The sequence below is a fragment of the Zootoca vivipara genome, chromosome 4 (assembly GCF_963506605.1).
Source record: "Zootoca vivipara chromosome 4, rZooViv1.1, whole genome shotgun sequence".
NCBI classification, from domain to species: domain Eukaryota; kingdom Metazoa; phylum Chordata; class Lepidosauria; order Squamata; family Lacertidae; genus Zootoca; species Zootoca vivipara.
In genome coordinates, this window is record NC_083279.1 from 47,683,456 (window position 1) to 47,704,414 (window position 20,959).

General features: G+C 42.9%; 1 protein-coding gene across 6 annotated transcripts in view; it reads right to left on the bottom strand.

The window, feature by feature from the left end:
* PDE9A (phosphodiesterase 9A) overlaps positions 1-20,959 on the bottom strand; it is a 43,121-nt gene that overhangs the window by 7,347 nt on the left and 14,815 nt on the right. For 5 of the 6 annotated variants that reach the window (XM_035115834.2, XM_035115831.2, XM_060273554.1 and 2 more), the window contains exons 3-10: positions 20,670-20,740; positions 15,430-15,514; positions 9,475-9,556; positions 7,288-7,362; positions 4,590-4,676; positions 3,412-3,516; positions 1,461-1,543; positions 979-1,135 (exon numbers count right to left, since the gene is read on the bottom strand). In XM_035115834.2, coding sequence (XP_034971725.2) covers positions 979-1,135; positions 1,461-1,543; positions 3,412-3,516; positions 4,590-4,676; positions 7,288-7,362; positions 9,475-9,556; positions 15,430-15,514; positions 20,670-20,691 — 696 coding nt within the window. In that variant the 5' untranslated portion in view covers positions 20,692-20,740. The remainder of the gene's footprint in view (positions 1-978; positions 1,136-1,460; positions 1,544-3,411; positions 3,517-4,589; positions 4,677-7,287; positions 7,363-9,474; positions 9,557-15,429; positions 15,515-20,669; positions 20,741-20,959) is intronic. The other variant, XM_060273553.1, reaches the window with a different exon arrangement.

The following is a 20,959-nucleotide window of genomic DNA, read 5'->3' on the forward strand; positions in this document are numbered from 1 at the left end:
GAGTCCCAAGGTTGCTTTTACAAAAATGAAAACATTTTGTGTTTAAAACCAAGCGCTGCTGCAACATGGGCTGCAACATTGAAAAAACATATCAGTGTTCTTAGGCAATTTGATCAAGGCACATTGGTGGGGAAAGACATTTATTTTATTTATAGGTAAAAGGTAAAGGACACCTGGACAGTTAAGTCCCGCCAAAGGCAATTATAGGGTGTAGCACTCATCTTGCTTCAGGCCGAGGGAGCTGGTGTTTGTCCATAGACAGTTTTTTTGGTCATGTGGCTAACATGACTAAACCACTTCTACCGTAACGGGACACTGTGACGGAAACCAGCATGGAAATGCCGTTTACCTTCCAGCTGCAGTGGTACCTATTTATCTGCTTGCACTGGTGTGCTTTCAAATGCCTAGGTTGGTAGAAGCTGGGAGAAAGCAATGGGAAAGCACCCTGTCGCACAGATTCAAACTGCTCACCTTCCAATCAGCAAGCCGAAGAGGCTCAATGATTTAGACCACAGTGCTACCCGCGTCCTTTATTTTATTTATATCCTGCCCTTCAACAGGTTCTCAGAGCTTTACAAAAAGTTAAAGTACTTTTTTTAAAGAATCAAAACAAGAACACCAGAATACCACAATATAAAAGAGCAATTTGTGACCATGATACGGGAGATGCTTATTTCACCAGGTTTGGCTTATTTTCTCAAACCACAACCAATACTTAATTTCTAAAATAAGAGATGTTGAGGTTTAAGACTGCCTTTCAATTTGACCTAATTATAGATTTTGGGGGTCTGGTTGTAAAGGTTTTGAATGGTGGCAATCACTCTGGACAAGCTCATAGGCACTCTATACACTGTACTTCACGTTTGCTCCACATGTCTCATGATCGAACCCAGGCATTTCATTAATAATAGCAGGTGCTCTCTGACAATACTGTAATGCACATTGACAGGAACTTTGCCACAGCTTTCTGACCCATACCTGCCTAATCCGTTTGAACTGTTCCTTATCAACGTGGGACAAAATGTTGCATTCTGGCTGCGCAAGGATCTGGAAAGCCACTGCACAGTGATGGTTCTCCAGCGGGGAAATGTCATTGTAGCGCACAGCAAGCTCCGTCCGTGCATTAATTTGGTACCTAGTGTGAAGGAAACACATAGAAAGAAATACACAAGCAGCCCAAAGTGAAGGTTCTCATCTGTAGTTTGAAGGCAATTTGAAATTTGTGGGATTCTGAACTCCTAGATGTGAGAGCGTCTCCCACATCCAAATGAAGTCTTTTTTAAAAAAATGAGACAAATTCCAGAGGTATAGTCATATTAGTCTGTTCTTGTAACAAATTTTTGTGTGTGACAGGCCCAAACTCACAAATTACACTACCCTGGGGAGGACCGAACCACTTCCTGCTAGTACTGAACTTTACATTCGTAATCATTCTTTTCACACACAAAAAGGATACATACGTGTTGTTATATCCTGGGTGATCCAGATCATGACACACTGATGCAGTCATTAGTATTAAGATATCCATTTGAGAAAGCTTTACCTAAGCAGGAAGAAGAAGAAAACGCAGCTTCATAAATTCAAACAGCTTTTATAATAAAGAAATAATATCTAACATTTCAAAATGTGCGGTTCTAACTAGGGTTCAGCACACAGTTTAATAACTGCATGCATTGCAACTTAGACTAAATCTATAATGACGACAACAGTGAAGTCTTCAACCCTGCCTCTGATGCATAATTAACAACAGGATGGAATAGAAAAATGGGAGTTTGCACAATAGTGGATTAATTTAATGTCAAAGGTTTCTCATCTTGTAAGAAATTATGCCAAGATTTGTGTTAATTATAAAAAGCTATTTATTTGGGCATTTCATGCACTACTTGAGCTTGGAAGAGAAGTGTGAAGAATAATGGCTTAGGGTCTATTCTTTGCTTGGGATAACAACCAGGGCCTACTTGAATAAATAACGCCAGTTGATTTTAGCCATAGACTGCTTTTGGTTGTCTTGATTATAGTCCACTTAATCTGTCTATGAAAATTTGACCTCCACCCAGCAGAGGTAAGAACCCAAATATTGCTTATATTAGCAAGGGTCAGTTTCCTAATATTGTGTCCCATGGGGCAGGGAGGGGAAAGACTACCCACAGTCAAGCTGTTCAGGTTTGGATCGTCACTAGCTAGACACCATTGCCAGTTTTGCTGTACAGGGGAGGACGACATGAAGGCCAAAGTTCCTTGCCTTTACCTTCCTACCAACTTCAGCAAGGGCAGAAGTATCGCCTTGGTATCCCTTCCTCCGACTTAGGTGCAAGAAGAAGTTAAGGCACTTTGTCCACACTGAAGCTGGATGGAAGAGGAAGCCAAGATAGATAAGTTAAATATGCCGTATAGTATTGTCATTTCTAAAAAGCAGCTGCAGGGAGCCCTGATTCCGAGATGGACAGTGCAATGGGATCGATTATGCTATTTGCCTTGGGAGTTAACAGCTATGGGCACAAGCAGCGGCTAGGGGGCGGTGCTCATTGGGGAAAATGGCACAGGGCAGGACTTCATCCCCCTCTCCCATGCCATGGTTCTGATCTGGATCAGGGTCCACTACTGCTGCCATTTAAAAATCTCTCTCCTCTCTCTCTCTCTCTCTCTCTCTCTCTCTCTCTCTCTCTCTCTCTCTCTCTCTCTCTCCATACAATGCAATCATGCATTTGGGGTCTCATCGTTAAATCCGTGGTTCCCAAGGTGGGGCACATGCCCCACAGGGGGGCAATCTGATTTTTAAGGGGGGCGATTTGAGAACGATAGTGAATGGCCTTTTAGGTTTCCTCCACGTGAATAGGAGTTCACAGGGGATGGGCATCAGGATTTAAGAGATGCTTAAGTGGGGCATGGCCAAAAAAAGGTTGGGAACCACTGAGTTAAATGTATTTCAAACCTGGTGGGGGCTTCACTATGGGGTGGAGCCCAATCAGAATTATGCTGTGGGCCTACAACCTCTCATGGAGCATTCCATGTTTACATATTCAGGAACTCCTGCACTTGCCAAGATTTCTATCTATGTTTCAGTTCATAGAATTGTAGGGTGGAAGGGACCATGGAGGCCATCTGGTCCAACCCCCTGCAATGCAGGAATCTTTTCCCCAAAGTGGGGCTTGAACCCATGACCCTGAAATTAAGAGTCCCATGCTCTACCTATCGAGCTATCCTAACTCATTTCATTCACCCTTTGGTTCTCTTCTCAAATGCAAACAGATTAAAAATGGTAGCTTCCCTGGCGCAACTACATGTCTTTCAATAATCAACAACCATCACTTCTGGATAAAATACATTATTACAGGCAGAAGTCTATTGATTTCACAATGCGTGGGGGGAACTCAAGAGAGAGATAGCCAATGCAGCCAGAGAAAGACACACCTGGAGACTGCAGAGAGTGATCATGCTGTACATCATCTGGGTAACACAGAAGCAATGTCGGAAATTATGGAATGGATTGTTTCTGTAATTGTCATGAATACACAGCTGAAAACAAAAAGGGAGAAATTTATAAAGAAATTTGGCATTTAATCTCAGTTTTGGACACTCCCCCTTGCATTGGCACTGTGACCTCCACCATGTAGTTAAAGAGTTAAAATATTGATGAAAAGACCAAGTTGTGTTCTCGTTTTGTTCCTTTCCATGATATTGTGTGTCAAGGCCCCAAGGTCTCCCCCATTTGCTGAATAATGAAACACATGGGCACCGGTATTTTAGGTTAATGGGTGAATTTAGGCCACAACTTTATTGGTTACAGAACAACGGGGGTGGAGACGCTCCTTCAGGTATACAGGACCGAGGCCGTTTACTGCTTTAAAGGTCAGCACCAACCCTTTGAATTGTGCTCGGAAATGTACTGGGAGCCAATGTAGGCCTTTCAGGACCGGCGTTATATGGTCTCAGCAGCCACTCCCAGTCACCAGCCTAGCTGCCAAATTCTGGATTAGTTGTAGTTTCTGAGTCATCTTCAAAGGTAGCACAATGCAGTAGTCCAAGCAGGACATAACCAGAGCATGCACCACTCTGGTGAGACAGGGCGCAGGCAAAGTTGCCCATTAGGTACTATAATTGTTGAATGATTTTTCAGCTCAGTTGGATGTCGTTGTGAATGCAAGCTAATTTTAATTAATGGATACAGCTCAAAGCAAAAGTGATGCAAATTGATGTGAGAAATGGAATGGCTTATGAGACAACTCAGGTAAAGAAGTCATACTTTTGATGATAAAGTTCTTGTTGTTATTACTGTTGACACTAATGATAAATGTTGTCACTTGACACCAGGCATTTTAATTTGGATACAACTGTTTATTGGGTTGCTTATTTAAGTTTTTTGTTTAAAGAATGGATTGACTGATGTCAGTATTGGATGGCGTTAGAATGGCAATCCTTTTATTCTAAGAATAATATGTATTCTATATACTTTATGTGTTGGACATGTGTTCGTTATACTCTGCTTACACATTTTTTTAAAAAACCTTTGAATATATGAGACCATGTGCACATTTTTTAAAAAATCACAAATATTTTAAATCCTATACAAGTTGCTCTTTAAATCTTACCAGCCATCGCTTCAATATGATAGGGTTGATGTTAAAGTCTTTCACTAATCCTAAATCATGATACATATGTTCTAAACAACTCAGCATCTGGAGGAGAAAAGAAAGAATTCTCCTATTATTACATTATTTTCACTAGAGTACATCACAAACACATCAGACACTGAAGTCTGTGACTTAAAAGCACTGCTGAATTCATCTAGAATGCTGAATTTAGAAATGGGATGCTTAATTTGTGAGGCCAAAAATTGAGGTTTAAAAACATAATGATACATTGTTCACCCAAAGCCCTTAGGAATGAAATCTAACCATTACAGAGGATACAATCCCATATCTATAAAAAATTGACACAAGACTATTTCTTATATTTAATGGAAGAGAATAATAGAATTTGGCCACCTCATGAGAAGAGAAGACTCCCTGGAAAAGACCCTGATGTTGGGAAAGATTGAGGGCACAAGGAGAAGGGGACGACAGAGGACGAGATGGTTGGACAGTGTTCTCGAAGCTACAAACATGAGTTTGACCAAACTGCGGGAGGCACTGGAAGACAGGAGTGCCTGGCGTGCTCTGGTCCATGGGGTCACAAAGAGTCAGACATGACTAAACGACTAAACAACAACAACATATGGAAGGGAACATGAAAGTCAACTTGTCCAACCCCCTGCAATGCAGAAATCTTTTGCCCAAGATGGCAAAACCCACAACCTTGAGGTTAAGAGTCTCATGCTCCGCAGACTGAGCAATTCCTACTTTAGCTTCATTTGTGACTGAAGGACCAAGATTCCCAACCCAATCACTTGCTGCACGAAATAAAAACCTATAATTCATTTTGCTCATTAATCCATTGCAAATCCTATGAAGACTTTGAATCATACTCAGTAAGTCAGGTGTGGGGACCCTTTGGGCCTCCAGATATTGCTGAACTACAATTCCCACCATCCCTAGGCATTGCCCATGCTTGCTAGGGCTGATGAAAGTTGTAGTTCAGCAATGTCTGGAGGGCGAAAGTTTCTCTGCAACTGCTCTAAGTACAAAGAAGAACAGTAGCAGAGATCATACCAGTTGGCAACAAGCATTCTAAGCCGAGCATTGCCTTATACTTGGGTGTCCTCCTGTCGTTTCTTTAACCTTGCATTCTCCATGCAGCAAACATAGCTGTGTAGCTGCATAGACCAGCACATACAGAAGGAAAAAACTATTTTAAGACAACAAACATAGGCCATGTCTTTCTTTTTTCAGTGCTGAATTCTGGTCAGCCAGCATTTGAGCTGAAAGTACATCTCCTTCCCTGCAGTCCATCACAGGCAACACTACTATATTTTTATCCTTAGGAGGGCCAGAGGGAGGTAGAATGCAAAGGGCTAATTCTTAAGGCACTTTACGGAAGACTGTTGTGTTCTTGCTTTGCACTGTAATGATGCAACAGGGCTGTGATCTATAACACTATTAAAAATGCACCACACAAACCTGGGAAAGTGGTAACGTGAATTGAAACACCTCATATAAACTTCAGATAAACAAAAAGGTGAACCTATCTAAATGAGGCTGTGACACTGTTCACCTAATGGCTTATGCAATTGCTCCTGAGCATAAAGATGACATATGTTGTGTTACTAGCAACTTGTATCTAATTACTGTATGTGATTTGCTGTGTGTGCCACCAATAAGACAATCTAGTAAAACGGTTTTTCTGTTTTCTATGTTTGTATCTAAAAATCCACATGCAATTGTGTCCCTTCCCCCAACTATTTTGGAAAAGATGTCATAAAAAAGAGAGACAGCTTTGTTTAACTAAAATTGTCACAGGAGAATTGTCACAGCAAACTGATCCTCCTGCAAACTCATCACAATTAGAAAAACATGAACGATTATGATGAAGCTGCTACATCAGTTTTGGAGAGCTTAAAAATAAAAATATGTTGCACATTCCACTTTTCCATGAGTTGTTTGCATTCTGATGATCAACCAGCATAGCTCTTTTTGTAAATTTATCACAGAGTCATTCTGGTTAGAAACACAGCAACAAATAAGGCAAACGGCACTAATCTAGCAAGCCTTAAAAATGAAACACAGTGAAAAGAATATACAGACTTTTCATTTTCATTGATTTCCTGAAGCCAACTTTTTATTCAAATTAGTACAAATCAGATTTCCCCTTTCATTTGCAAAGTGAGTCACTTTTTTGTAGTCCATAATTAGCTAGAGAAAGGCTTTTGGGTGAAAAGACATTCTCAAAACCAAGTATACTTCAAAGTACAAATGATAATGGGAAAGACCTCTGTTATAGAATTCTTAGTTGAACCACATTAAGGTAAAAAAACCTGATTGGATTAGTAAATTGTGCTTTTTGCTTATCTGCTGTCTGAAGAAATTTCTGCTTTACCTATTTTTTATTATGTGAATGGACCTGGTTTTGAGATACAGTAGGTGTCTACTCACATTATGGTACTTTTAACATGCTCTGCTGCTCTGATTAGTTCCAGTGCTTAGCATCTTTTAGGTTGCATTTATTTATAGAATAAGCCTTCTTAGAGTTTTCATTTCTTTGAAGAGCATTTTGTATTTATCTGTACATTTTCATTCCAGTATCTGTAACAACCATGTCTTGGTTCCAGTTCTCAAATTCTCATAAGAGTTCCACAGAACAAACATTTACAGAACAAGGGGTCAGGAATCTGTCTCCATGGGGTAGCATTACCTCATTGGGCTCCCATAGCCAGACGTCAAAGGTCGGTTTCCTAAGAGCTTCTATGGTCTCCTGAGAAAGCATGTACTGCAGAGAAAATGAGGCATTGTTATGAAATACTATTCTCAACAACACCCACTTCGTATTTTCTCTTGTGGGCCACCCATCTTCATGACTCAGCTCAAGAAATTCAATAAGCAAGTAACTTACCCCCTGTGTGGGATTTCATTTGAACCAGAGCTAACTGAGAGTGCAGTTCAGGCAACAATCCCCAAATACATGAATTATAACAGTGTCTTTGCGGTTTTGCACTGTCTAGCCCAGGGGCTTTTAATTTCATGACAGCAGTCACAAAATTAAAAGACGCCTGCTTCTTGGGAGAAAAGCAATGACAAACCTAGACAGCATCTTAAAAAGCAGAGACATCACATTGCCGACAAAGGTCTGTATAGTTAAAGCTATGGTTTTCCCAGTAGTGATGTATGGAAGTGAGAGCTGGACCATAAAGAAGGCTGAACGCCGAAGAATTGATCCTTTTGAATTATGGTGCTGGAGGAGACTCTTGAGCAGGGGTCAGCAAACTTTTTCAGCAGGGGGCTGGTACACTGTCCCTCAGACCTTGTGGGGGGCCGGATTATATTTTGAAAAAAAAATATGAACAAATCCCTATGCCCCACAAATAACCCAGAGATGCATTTTAAATAAAAGGACACATTCTACTCATGTAAAAACACCAGGCAGGCCCCATAAATAATCCAGAGATGCATTTTAATAAAAGGACACATTCTACTCATGTAAAAACATGCTGATTCCCGGACCGTCCACGGGCCGGATTTAGAAGGCGATTGGGCCACATCCGGCCCCCGGGCCTTAGTTTGGGGACCCCTGCTCTTGAGAGTCCCATGGACTGCAAGAAGATCAAACCTATCCATTCTGAAGGAAATCAGCCCTGAGTGCTCACTGGAAGGACAGATCCTGAAGCTGAGGCTCCAATACTTTGGCCACCTCATGAGAAGAGAAGACTTGCTGGAAAAGACCCTGATGTTGGGAAAGATTGAGGGCACTAGGAGAAGGGGACGGCAGAGGACGAGATGGCTGGACAGTGTTCTCGAAGCTACCAACATGAGTCTGACCAAATTGCGGGAGGCAGTGGAAGACAGGAGTGCCTGGCGTACTGAGGTCCATGGGGGTCACGAAGAGTCAGACACGACTAAATGACTAAACAACAACAACAACAACAATGCCAGGGGCTTAGTGTGGGGGCCACAGGGGGTGCTATGGTTCCAGGTGCACATTTTTTGTGGGGGCATGAACCAGATGTCCAAGCACAGCCTAGTCCAGGGCTCATCTCCATCCACCAAGGGCTGTGTCAGCTGGGCAGTATGACCCCACTTTGCTCCAGTGGGGGTGGGGTTGTTCTGGTGGCAGCGAGGGTTGGGCTGGCCCCCGCACCTGGCACACAAACCGTACACACCCGCACTCACTCTAGGCACTGACAACCGACACTGCACCCTTGGTCCTTCCCCTCACCATGAAGTAACTACAAGGAGCTTGAAAAATATAGTATTAGGGCCAAGCGAGATGTGATGCTAAATGTTACTTTCAAGTTCCTCAGTTCTTAAAATAGCAAGTGTGTGTCTCCTTACCACTTTGAAGTATGGCGAAACGTACCCCATTGATCATCTATCAGCCCAGACATACTATTTGGAATAGGAACTCAACATATATTTTTTTTAAAAAAATCAATCAATCAATCAATCAATCAATCAGGGAACCTTCTTTCATAGATATGTGACTTGTAATTGATTTGTCCCTTTAAAGTGTTTGTGGGAGGGGGTGATGGGAAAGTTTTGGTTTTTTTATGTTTTATTCTGCATTTTATGCTGCGAAAAGACATAAAATCTTTGAATGGAATGAAAGGCAACATACAAATTTAATTAATAATAACAATAACAATAACAATAGAATAATAATTTGTTGATTTAAATATTTTATATAAGCATGGAAGCAATGGAATCTAACCATCACCCGTAGCAAAGTAAATGGAAACTTTAATAAGAGATTTTCTGGAGAAAATCTAGGAAGCATTTGAGTAGAAAATGTTCTCATAATAAACAAGGGATGGAAAGGATATTTTTAACTAACATGATTATCTGCTCTGTAAAACAGAATTTTGAACTTTTATGTGTTGCAGTTTACCTTGGGATAGGATGGAACATCCCTTCGGGGCACCAGCCTCTTGCTCTCATCCAGGAAGCTGTATTTACAGGGGCAGTTGGTCCTGTGTACAAAACAAAATCCCTCTTTACCTTTCCTCCCCAAGTAAATATGGATAAACTAGTTCCTTTGACGTCTACTATCACGTGAGATCAATTTTCAATACCAACCAACCAAACAGTTTTCACCTTTGGATCCACAAAGCAAAATCAGAAATGCTGCAGCCGTGCAAAATACTATTATACTGTATTTGAAACCATGGGACACAATCTAGAGAAAGCTGGCCGTTTCCACACATTACACTAAAACTCTGGATCAACCGCGTCTTCTCCTGTAATGTCGTATTTGAAGGGAATTTGCACATCCATTCATAAGGGATCAAAGCTCTTGGGAGATGTTTCTACCAGGTATTTTCAGACATGAAAATGCTCTTTAAGCATAAAAGGAAAAACATGGTCAACCCATACTGAACATGCAGGAACTCATTTTTTAATGTTGTTATGTGAAAAAAGCAAAACCATAAAATACCATAATAATCAAGAGATGTATACAATGGAGGAGCTTCAAGCTCTGGTGGGGTGGTGGTGGAGAGCAGGCAGGGGCGCGGTGTGCATCCTGGGGGTGTGGCACGTCGCCTGTAGGGGCATGGCGCTCAGCACGGGGGGGGGCAGCTGTGATGGCACCCCAGCAGGATCGTGCCGCCGGGGGCTGTGCGCTCCCCCTGCACCCGTTCCTCCGCCAGTGGACATTATAGCGCATTCTGCACAAACCTATGCACTTCTACTCGAAAATAAGTTTGACTGAGTTCAGTAGGACTTATTCCCTAATATAACAACGAGGAGTCTCAGGTCAAGGGGCCAAATGTGACACTACAGGTCTCTAGCCCTTTGAACTTTTCCCAGGCCACACCCCTTCCCCTTAGGCCACACCCCTCACCAGCCCTGCTCCAGTCCCTCGTGGTGCTTTTGCCTGGCAGGAATGCACAGTATCTCTGAACGGTGACAATGCCTCTTGCAAGTCCAGATAGAGGACACAGAGATGGTGCTGTGTGTGTAGAAACCCAGAGAACAAATGATATTACTCTTACTTTTCTATAGTAGGCTACATTCCAGTAAGTAGGCTAAATTTCAGCCACTTAAAAGTTAAAGTGGCTGAAATTTAGCCTACTGGAATGTAGTTTACTATAGAAAAGTAAGAGTAATATCATTTGTTCTCTGGGTTTCCTGACTTTTTGCTGAATTATGAGACTGAAATTCTATAAGGCACAGCTTTCCAATCACCACATCTCAAACCTGAGGGACAGGGAGCTATACAGCTCAAATTTCTGCCTGTCATGTGCCCCTTGAAGGCATACTAGGCCTGTTTAGAACCTAGTTGGCAGTTGGCAACTTTGTCATCTTCTGTTGGTTAGGGCTAGGCATGGAGACAACTGTCAATTTCAGTTTCTCAAAGTTTCTCATTTTTCCACATCAGTTTCTTTTTTAAGTCCTCATTAGAATCTCAGTATTTCAGTGTGAATTTCTTCTAATATGTATGTTTTTGTATGCAATTTTGCATTAATATTCTCATGTATGCAAAGGACTTTCCCGCAATGTAATGCATTTTGTATGCTATTTACACTAATATATGCACCATATGCCCTTTAAAGTAATCATATTTTTTTTATAAAAAAACCAACAACTTTACCCTAGTATATGCATATATGGATTTTTGGCTGGAGAACTGCAATGCAAAATTTGGAGAAGTGTTGAATCCAAAGGATGGCTGTGTTTTGGTTTGAATATTGCTTCAAAAATAGTGAATTACTGTAGGTTCACCTTTAAATGCAAACTGAATCATATTTCTCTCCCTTCCCCAATTAGAGCGCAGATGCATTAAAGAAAACAGAGAGAGCATTGGAACAAGAGAATCCAAAATAGAAAAACGAATGCTCAGCATTGTGTATCGGAAGTCTTTCAGTCCAACTCTTGGTACGAGTATTTGCTTAGCAGCTCAAGGATCAAGACCCTTCTGCAGTAAGTCAACATTGGCTTATGCCGTCACTTCAAACAGCTGGAGCCATGTTGCCTAGGAAACTCAAAGCTACTTGTAATTTTAATCACTAAATTCTACGGAGGTCTTCCTTCAGGACGAAGGCCACACACACAGAGCACATGCTTTTCTTTTCATGCAACGGAATAAATGAAAGGCCCCCAGCAATCTGGAGTATACTGACAAGGTTTGTTGCAATGTCTCAGGCCCAGCTGTTAATGCAAAAGCCATCTGCTTAGGCTGGAAATGGCAGTGGGTGGGATACAGTGCAAACTTTAGAAGTTGTGATGTTTTAAGAATGTGGTCTTAGCTGTGAAGGTGGGGAGCTGAGAGGAGAATATGGCCAGTGTTTTACACTGACCTTTGTGAAACGGGAAGAAAATATGGAGTGTGGAAGTGGGTGTAAAGTGAATGCCATTTAGAGGGGCATAGGCCAACACCTTCTCCTGAAAGCAAAATTATACCTGCTGTCAGACACAGCATCATTTTTTCTTTTCTTAAGCAAAAGGCCCAGTGGGGTGAGGAAGCGAACATGCCGTACGACAAATGTGTGCACTTTGGCTTATTCATCCCCTCAAAGCTTCAAGAAGGTTGGTGGAGTACAAGTTGAACCAGTAGAATCTGAGCTGAAATTACGCTCCACTTGACAGGTAATAATTAGGGGTGAAGGAACATCAGCTGCAATCGTGTGTATCTTTGCAAAGGAAGGCTCTTCTAGCTGCTTAGAATAACCAGCTAGATTGAAACCTGTGGCTATTGATTCGGTGTTTTGAATGAAAGGGGAAAGGATGGCCCTCACTTATAGGCTAGCACAAGACTCATCTCCTGGATCAGTCTAGCAGCCCCCTTGCTTTTTCCTGTGGTGCAGCCTCTCTTATATCCCACGTTCACTTCTCAGTCACCTAGTGACCTCTTTTCTCAGGGTATTGTCCAGTGTGGGGTCCAGATTCTGTGGGGTCCATGTACAAGATGCTCGTACCGGACTCTTTCCTCCTGGTGTCGCCCCTGCCCATCCACATCCCCTCTCTTTTGAGTCCAATCTGCACCTGGAAAGAGAAGGCAAGGCAACAAGAGGCTGCTGCACTCTTTCTTCCACCACTCGCCGCTCACTTTCTCAGAGAAGGCAGGCGAAAAGGCAGTGACAACAAGGAGGAGGAGAGGGTGGCAGGGAGCTCCAGGGTGGAGGCCTCAACAGATGCTCAATGAACCTGACACTGTTCCTTTCTCATTACCAGGGGCAGCTCATCCCATTTTGCCACCTGAAACCTCTCCTACTGGGATTGTGTGGCTGGTGCTTACAGATTCCAGTAAGAGCTGGAGGTATTCTCCAAAGAGAGCATGTGGAGGCCTCTCACAATATCTTGCTGGAACCTGGAAGCTGCCACAGCTGCTTCTCCTCACTTCATGGGCGGCAGTGGTATGGGTTGGTGGGTGGGTGTTCCCACAGAGGTGCCCCTCAGATGCGGCTGCCTCATGGACCTGCTTATTACATCTCTCTTGTTTCTCCCCACCCTATCCTGCATCCTGTCAGTAATTTTCAGGAGGCACACTGCTTGTACTTTGAAGCCTCTCAGAATTACAGGCTTTGTTATTTAATAAATACAAAATGTAAGTGACTCAACTGTGTAAGCCCTGGAAATACTGATGCAAATAAAAGAAGTTGAGGAGGAAGAAGGGTTAGGTGAATTTTGAGGTAGCCAGGTTTTAGAATTCTAGAGTAGTCGAGTTTAGCTTCTGCTAAAAGGAATTAGTAGACAATATTAACAATGCAACTTCATTATTAGTTTCTTTCTTTGAAGGGAAAAGCAACAAGGGAGAAACAGGTGGTGAGAAAATGTCAGGTGTCCAAAAAGGGAAAACTGAAGACTTCTTCTCCAGATCAAACACACACACACATGCTGTACCTCTTTAGTAGGAATGATAGAAAAATATAATTTTATTTTCATTTGAATGAGGCAGTATCTAATTTGCACTTCTCAAACCAGTATGTGAACCAAAACACAGTTGCCCTGCAAAATTCTCATTATTCAAAATTTTATGACATCATTCTCCAACCAAAATGTATAAGCATGCATTTATTAAGGGAAAGTGCACATAAAATGCATAAATTAGTGAAAGTAGCGTACACAAATGCATTATATCAGTAAAAGCTGCTTGCAAAAATATTTATATTAGACATGTTTATAAATAAATCTGTACTAAAATGCTGATAGAAAAAGGCATATTGCTGCAGAAATGTGGAGAAATCAAGATTGGAGACGTAAGAAAGCAAGAGAAACTGAAATTGTCCATTCCAGCTCTATAGTGAGATATAAACAAGTAACACTTTAGCAAAAGCCACCTGCGTCACTGATGACATGAAGAACTCCTTAAGCACCCTCTGCATTGTGAGCGTGGACCACATCACAGCACTCTAATTCCCAGGTTTTCCTAGTGGAAGCTTGGACAGTTAAGCAGGCTGAAGTTTGCAGTGCTGCCATGCCTTTGCCCAGCAGTTCAGTACCAGCCTCCTGAACTGTTTCTATCTTCTTTTCTAAACAACTTTAATCCTGTATTGGCTGCCGACATGCTGGCTCTAACGTGTCAGCGACAGCGAAGCCGAAATGTCCCAGCTGATGCAGCCTGCCCTTGACAAGCTATGATTGCTTCTGCTCCTGTTTAATTGCAGCTCCAAACTAGGTAACGCATCAGATTAGCAGACTAGCTTCTTCCGCTGAAAAGGAAATACCTCATTTTGGGGTTAAAATATAGCATGCACATCCTTGCATAGCACAAGACCATAACAAGAGGAGTTGCTGTGTGTATATTGTGATATTTCCTCAGATTACATTTCATATCTGAGCAGGTCTGTTTAAAATCAGAGAGCCTCTTACCAAACAAATGTTTTTCTTGGCAGAATAAGTTTTTGTTCTACACATAAAACTAAGGCCAGAATTCTTTATTGCCGGATGGGTAAACATAGGGAAATCAAGATGTTAATCTCTCTAGGAGAGTTATTTTCCCAGTCATCTGGCATGAGCTTGTTTAACCATTAAGTCGCCATGTCTGCTTAAATAAAACAAGTATCATTCATAGATATGTATTGCTGCACACCACCTTCGGTCTCTGAGTGGTGCGAGATTCCAGGGGTTCCTGGTGCTTATCCAGGTCCTGTGGTTCCCTTTAGAAATGCGGCACAGCAGAGACTGCGGTGTCTCTTTGATAAATGGTTTATTTAAACACATATACAACCTGAGCCAACGATGGAGGGGCTCACCCCAAAAAGGTCTTGCTTCTCCAATAGGCACAGCCTTGGATTCCAGAAGATAATCAGCCATGGCTCTCTCTCTCTCTCTCTCTCTCTCTCTCTCTCTCTCTCTCTCTCTCTCTCTCTCTCTGACTTTCCAGCCTGCAGCTTTTTCATCCATTCTAGCTCACATCACTCAACTCTCCACTCTGGCTGTTTGTCTTTCCAACAAACATACCGTTGAGAGAGGGAGGCCCAACCATTTGTTCTCTAGCACAGAGACACTACCTTTGTTCCCTTAATGACTCATACTTACAGACCATTACCAGGCTTGCCTGGCTATTCCAGCAAAGGAACCCATGCTGGATCTAGGAATTAGAAGGATCTAGCATACAGCCTACCTCCCCCCCCCCCCCCCGCAACTCATACTACTACATGCTGTTGGACTATACAGCTTTTAAAAACAACAACAACCCCAGACCATCAAGCATTACAAATTAGTTTATTAGGCTGCAATTCTATTCATACTTACCTGGGAGAGTAAACCTCACTGAACTCAATGTGATTTACTTCCAAGTAAGCTTTCTTAGGATTACTGGAAGAGTCCTAACGCAGGAATCTCTCTGAGGAGGCTGCTTTCCTCAAAGACCAAAGGAAAAGAAAAGAAAAGCAGGATTTACCTGGTGCTTCTCGCTGCCATTTCATCCCTCATCTTTTTAATATCACTCTTACACTTTTCAATCTCCGCTACTTTCAGTCCTTCCACTGTCAACAAAGTGAAACAACAGGAGGGTTACCATGGAGAAGCCCGAAGGATCTCATTTCAGGAACTGTGCAGATTTTTCAAAAGGCACCGAGCAGTGGTGTTTGCCAGTGACTCAATGGTCCTTCTGTCCGAAACCTGTTCCTTTGCAGGCATGGGTGGCAAACATCATAAATCATTAAAACTGACAAGATTTTAGGAGATTAAAAAAAAAACCTCGCAGTTATGGTACCTACTGTGAGCAGTAGTACACAGCAATATTTAGCTGTCTTGCTGTTTTTCAGAGTCTCTCTCAGAACATGAATAGATGGAAGTGCCTGACAAAGCTATTGCAATGATATGTTAACAATAAGAAGAGTTGTAATTGTATTGTGACAAACGTGCTTTGCTGGGCTTAGAGCACCCTATTAAATGAACAGGTGACATGAAAGAGGAAGCTGTGAGAATCATAACCTAATCTGGGAACTGGGAAGTAATTTCAGTTCTTGATAATTACTTGAAAATATGATGCGGTTCTTTAAATATCAACCAGGGTTTGAAAACAGCACAGGAAATCCTGTTCCTGTGTATGTATGGCATAGGGCAAAAAGTTTGACTTGTTATGTGTCCAGGTGGCAAAAAATGCATTTCATGTTGCCTTGAAAGCTTAATACTGTAGAATCTGAATACATAAGTGGCTTTTTTTCTGCTATCTGGTTGCTGAAGGACTTAAAAAATGGCACTTCATTAAGTGTACACTATACTCAGTAGGATAATTTCACAGCCTGCTTGCTTGCTGTGCTCAAGCTGATACCCAGGAAACTCAAGGAAACATATAATTGTTTAATTGGGATTGGTCATATTAAAATGGCCAATATCCCCCTACTCCCATGTGTTGTGGAACACAATATGTCGGTTTTATACATGATTCTAGGTAGTAATGACATGTTATGCAGTATTTTATACTACTGGCTTTCGTACTGTACCCATCTACCTTATGTGTGAATGGCCTATGGCCCAAGCAGTAATAAACTACTACTACTACTACTACTACTAATAATAATAATAAAGAGAGGCAAATATCCTCTTCCTCCCATGTGTTGTGTAATGCAAGTCAAATGAAACTGCTCCAGAGGTGACATTAAGCTTTCATATTTGTCTGAAAAGAAGAAGCTTCCATAATACATGCAAATGTGATTGCTGCATTTGAATAGGTGAATGGAGAAATGAGAAATGGTAGTGTGTAAAAAGGAAAACATGTCTGAATGAGTTAGGCTTGATTGAAATCAAACTTGATTGCTATCAAGGCAAGTTTGCCATCAGTATGTCAGTTCATTTTTCACAAATCCTCTGCTTTCAGGAATTATTATTACCTCTTTAATGAAGTGAAATTTATTTAACTCACCCCCCACTTTTAAAGAGGAATGCTAAAGAAGAGCAAGTTGTGAAAGACTGTGGGAGACATCAGCCCCGTTTGCCCTTATCTCTAGGTCAAACCATGGCTTTGCTCAGTGCAGGGAAGCAGCAAAACCACCAAAGTACCCACAATCTCATTTTGGGGAATCAAGTCATTATACATTTCCACATGTAAATAACAGTAGGAGAGGGCTGTATGTATGAAATATTGTCTGCTGGGTGTCCTTGCACTGGATTCTCCTATGCAAACTATATGGAAATGAACAGAGGTTATATATCAACCTATTACTGATACATTGGGTGGTATTCAACCAGGGTTTACACAGAGCAGACCCATTAAATTAATGGCAACAATTAAATTAGGTTCATTCATTTCAGTGGGATTACTCTCAGTAAAACGTAGCTGAATACCACCCAGTGATCTCCACTGTGTTTGTAAACAAAATGTTTTCAAAAGATTTTCCTTTTCATAGTGCTAAACTAATCTCTTCAATTACTTGCCTGCCTGTCCTCAGGCATATATATACTGTGTGTGTACTAGACATTTGAGGAGAGGCTTGATTTTTTAAGAAAGCTAGCTCATGGAATAGCAGGTATTAATCTGATGCTGAGATGTTCTGATACCTCAGGGGGCTAAGATGTCTGGTGCAACTCCTAGTAGAGACATAAACTTAGTGGGCAGAGACTCGGAAGACTGTGTGACTTGTTAATGTAAACTGCCAGGCTATGAACTATGCCACATTTAGCAACCAGGAGATTGTTGAGGAAGCTTTCTCCCTTTCCCCAATCTCCCTCTCTCTGTTCTGTCTGCTTATATAATGATTATATACATATAATCATCTAGTCCCCCTACTTCCCACAATGGCACTGGAAAGCAAGATGTATAAGGTTGCAAACCTGTCTGTGCTGTTTGTTTGTTTGTTTGTTTGTTTGTCTCTCTCTCTCTCCTCCTCCTCCTGCATATTCAGGGCAATAGGCTACCTAATACTTACCTGGAGTAAATAAAAAAATTGTCCAGTAGCACCTTAGAGACCAACTAAGTTTTTTCTGAGTATAAGCGTTCGTGTGCATGCCAATGGTTACCACCAGTTCACTGAGAACTTCAAAGGAAATATATAGATGCTTTGGCAGCACTTGTGGGGTGGGGTTGGAGGGAAGGCTTCAGAAAGCAGCCAGCCTATGAAAAGCAGGTAGGAGTCAGGAGGATTATATTTTTGCCCAAAACCTTCAATCTTGATCTACTGCATTTTTTATTTTATTTTTTGCCCCGAGAAGCAAAAAATTATTCCAAAAATAAAAGGTCATTACAGGTTGAATCTACACTATTACCCCACAGTGTGCCCAGTTGACAACAGGTAAAAGAGGTGTAAGAAGTCCCAGAAATAGGGCTGTTTGTGTGCATTCACACTTGACCAATGGCATGATGGCTGAGTGTATACCAAGATGGCAACCATCAGCTCCTTATGCATCCATCTGGGGGAAAGTGCAGGGAGGAAATGATGAGGATAACCTAACCAAGGTTAGGGTTTTCAAACACATATGAAGTAGTGTGGATGGCAGGTTATAGAATAAATCTAGATCAAAAGCAGCGTGCTTTTGATAACACCTGCTCATCAATGTTGTAATCACCACTTCCTTCTGAATAGCCTAATGAAAGGGAGGATTTTCAAATGTGCATCAATTAAAATTTCTGGGTGGCAGGATGTAGTAGAGCAGGGGTGTCAAACTCAAATTCATTGGGGGCCGCATCAGCAGTTTGGTCACCCTCAAAGGGCCGGTTGTGTCTGTAGGACTATGTGCCCACTCTTTATTATCATAAATTATTGTCACTGCATTCAATTATTACTGGTTTTTGTAATAATGTAAGCTCATTCCCGCCCCCACGCGGATCACATTCCTGCTTCGTGGCGCGTGTGTGGGAGGGGATGTAAACGAGGGAAATTTGAACAAAAGGTGGGGATTGACGGCTTCCGGGGGGGGGGCTCAACTAAACCTTCGGCAGGAAGGAGAAAGCCACTGCTGGGATTAAAAACCTGCAGATGGAAAGAGGGCTTCCCTCTCCCGCCCTGCGCACACCCAAACCCCGCTAGGCAGGATGCCACACGCTGCAACCCACCCCATGCTTTGGAGAGGGGCAGGAACATGCGGTGCAGCGCCAACTCCCTGCTTTGCTTTTGCATCCTCCCTCCTCAGCGCCAGAGTCCCTTCCCCTCGCGCTAAGGGAGGGCAGCGGATTTCCTGAGGAGGAAGGCGGCGGCAGCCCCAGCGGACGTGCATCTTCGCCTCAGAGCTTCTCTTCCCCCCACCCGCGCTGTTGTCGTCTTCGCCGCCGCCTCTCCCTACCGGGACTGCAGGCAGAGGAGGCTTGAAAACCTCCCCCCCCCCAAAAAAAATTTCCTCCCACCTACTCAAACCACGAGGCGACTCCATCTGGAGCCCTACATCACGAGGGGCTGAGAGGAGGCGGCGGCAGAGCGGGAAGAGCAGGAACCCGTGCCGTCGTCGCCGCCTCCCTCCCGGCCGCCCCCCGGGGAGCAGCTCCACCGGAACTGAGAAGCCAAAGGGCGGCTCGGGGGTGGGGGGCAGAGCAAAAGCCAGGCACCCTCCCGAGTGTCTATGAGGAGAAAACGGGGGAAGGGGGAAGAGAAACCCGGCTCCATCAAGAGAGCGGCTGTTGCACTTCGCCTACTTCCCCCTCAGGCTCACTCCGCATCCCTTTCGCCCGCTCGCTCGCCCACCTCCCGGATGCAGCCGAGGAGAGGAAGGGAAGCGGCGGGCGGCGGCTCCCCAGTGCCGCCTCACTCGCTCTCGGAGACAACAGCAAAGCCCGCGCTGCTCTGTCCCGGCACCAACTTTGCCGGCGGCGCCTGTAGGGCTTTCCTACCTCCTCGGCGGGCTTCCTCCTCCTCCTCCTGCATCTCACTTCCCCGTCTGGCCGCTGTGCCACCGCCTCCCTCAGCCTCATTCGAAATTGAAATTCCCTGGCCAAGGCGGTCAGCACGGCTCCAGCGCCCCGGCCTCCGCCTGCAGCCTCGCCCCCGGTTTTGACCCTCGGCCAATCGCAGGCTCTAGAACTACTGTCAGCGGTTATTGTCAGAGGCGGCTACGCGGGCCACATGACGAGGTCTGGCGGGCCGGATTAGGCCCCCGGGCCTTGTGTTTGACACCCGTGTAGTAGAGAATCAATCTGGACTGAAAGCAGTATGTTGAGGAGAAGCATGAACAATTCTGGACTGAGCAAAATGCATTTTTGTGCTACAAATGGGCAGTCTTAGGAGCACAGCTCCTAAGAACATCACCCCCCCAAAAAAGTAGGAAGAAGAAAGTAGAGGAGGCATAATTCAAGGAGGATGTATGCGTGTTGTAGATTGCTACATTTGCCAAGCATGCGCAGGAGCCTAAACCTGGTCTGGGGACTTGAGTCTTTCCAGTTTAATGGATTGGATTGATTTACAAACTGGGTGCAATTACAGGAGGTGGGTCTCTATATAATTCTTTCCAGATATTCCTTGTAACGGAATGATGCAAAACGTAAATTGAGACTTTTACTTTAACGAGTAATTCTATATTTTGTAGATTCACCCCTCCCTCTTCAGTATAGTTTTGTACCTCACAAAAGATAAAAGGCAGGAGGAATGGTCCTAATGAGATATATCTGTACCTCCGGGGCTCAGCACCGTCTCAAACTGACACAAAATTAATTCCAGGTTTCAATTGCCTATGGTTTTTTTTTTTAAAAAAAATAAAAATAAAAATACTCACATTCAACTCTTTTCTCCAGCATTGCCAAGTGATTAGCTACGTCGGTTTTCAGATCATCAATTTTAAATACCCTGGAGAGAGAGAAAATTAAACAGGAATGTATGCACATCTTTGATAGCTGTACAATTAAGTGACTTTATAACAAACCTGAATTCTGTTGATGGGGAAAATATTAATACTGTATAAAACTCAGACTTTGAATCCATTTAAATATACATTATTATTATTACTATTATTTTTAAAAAACCTCAGTAAGTGCAGATACCCCAGTAATAAGTTGTTGCTTTGGT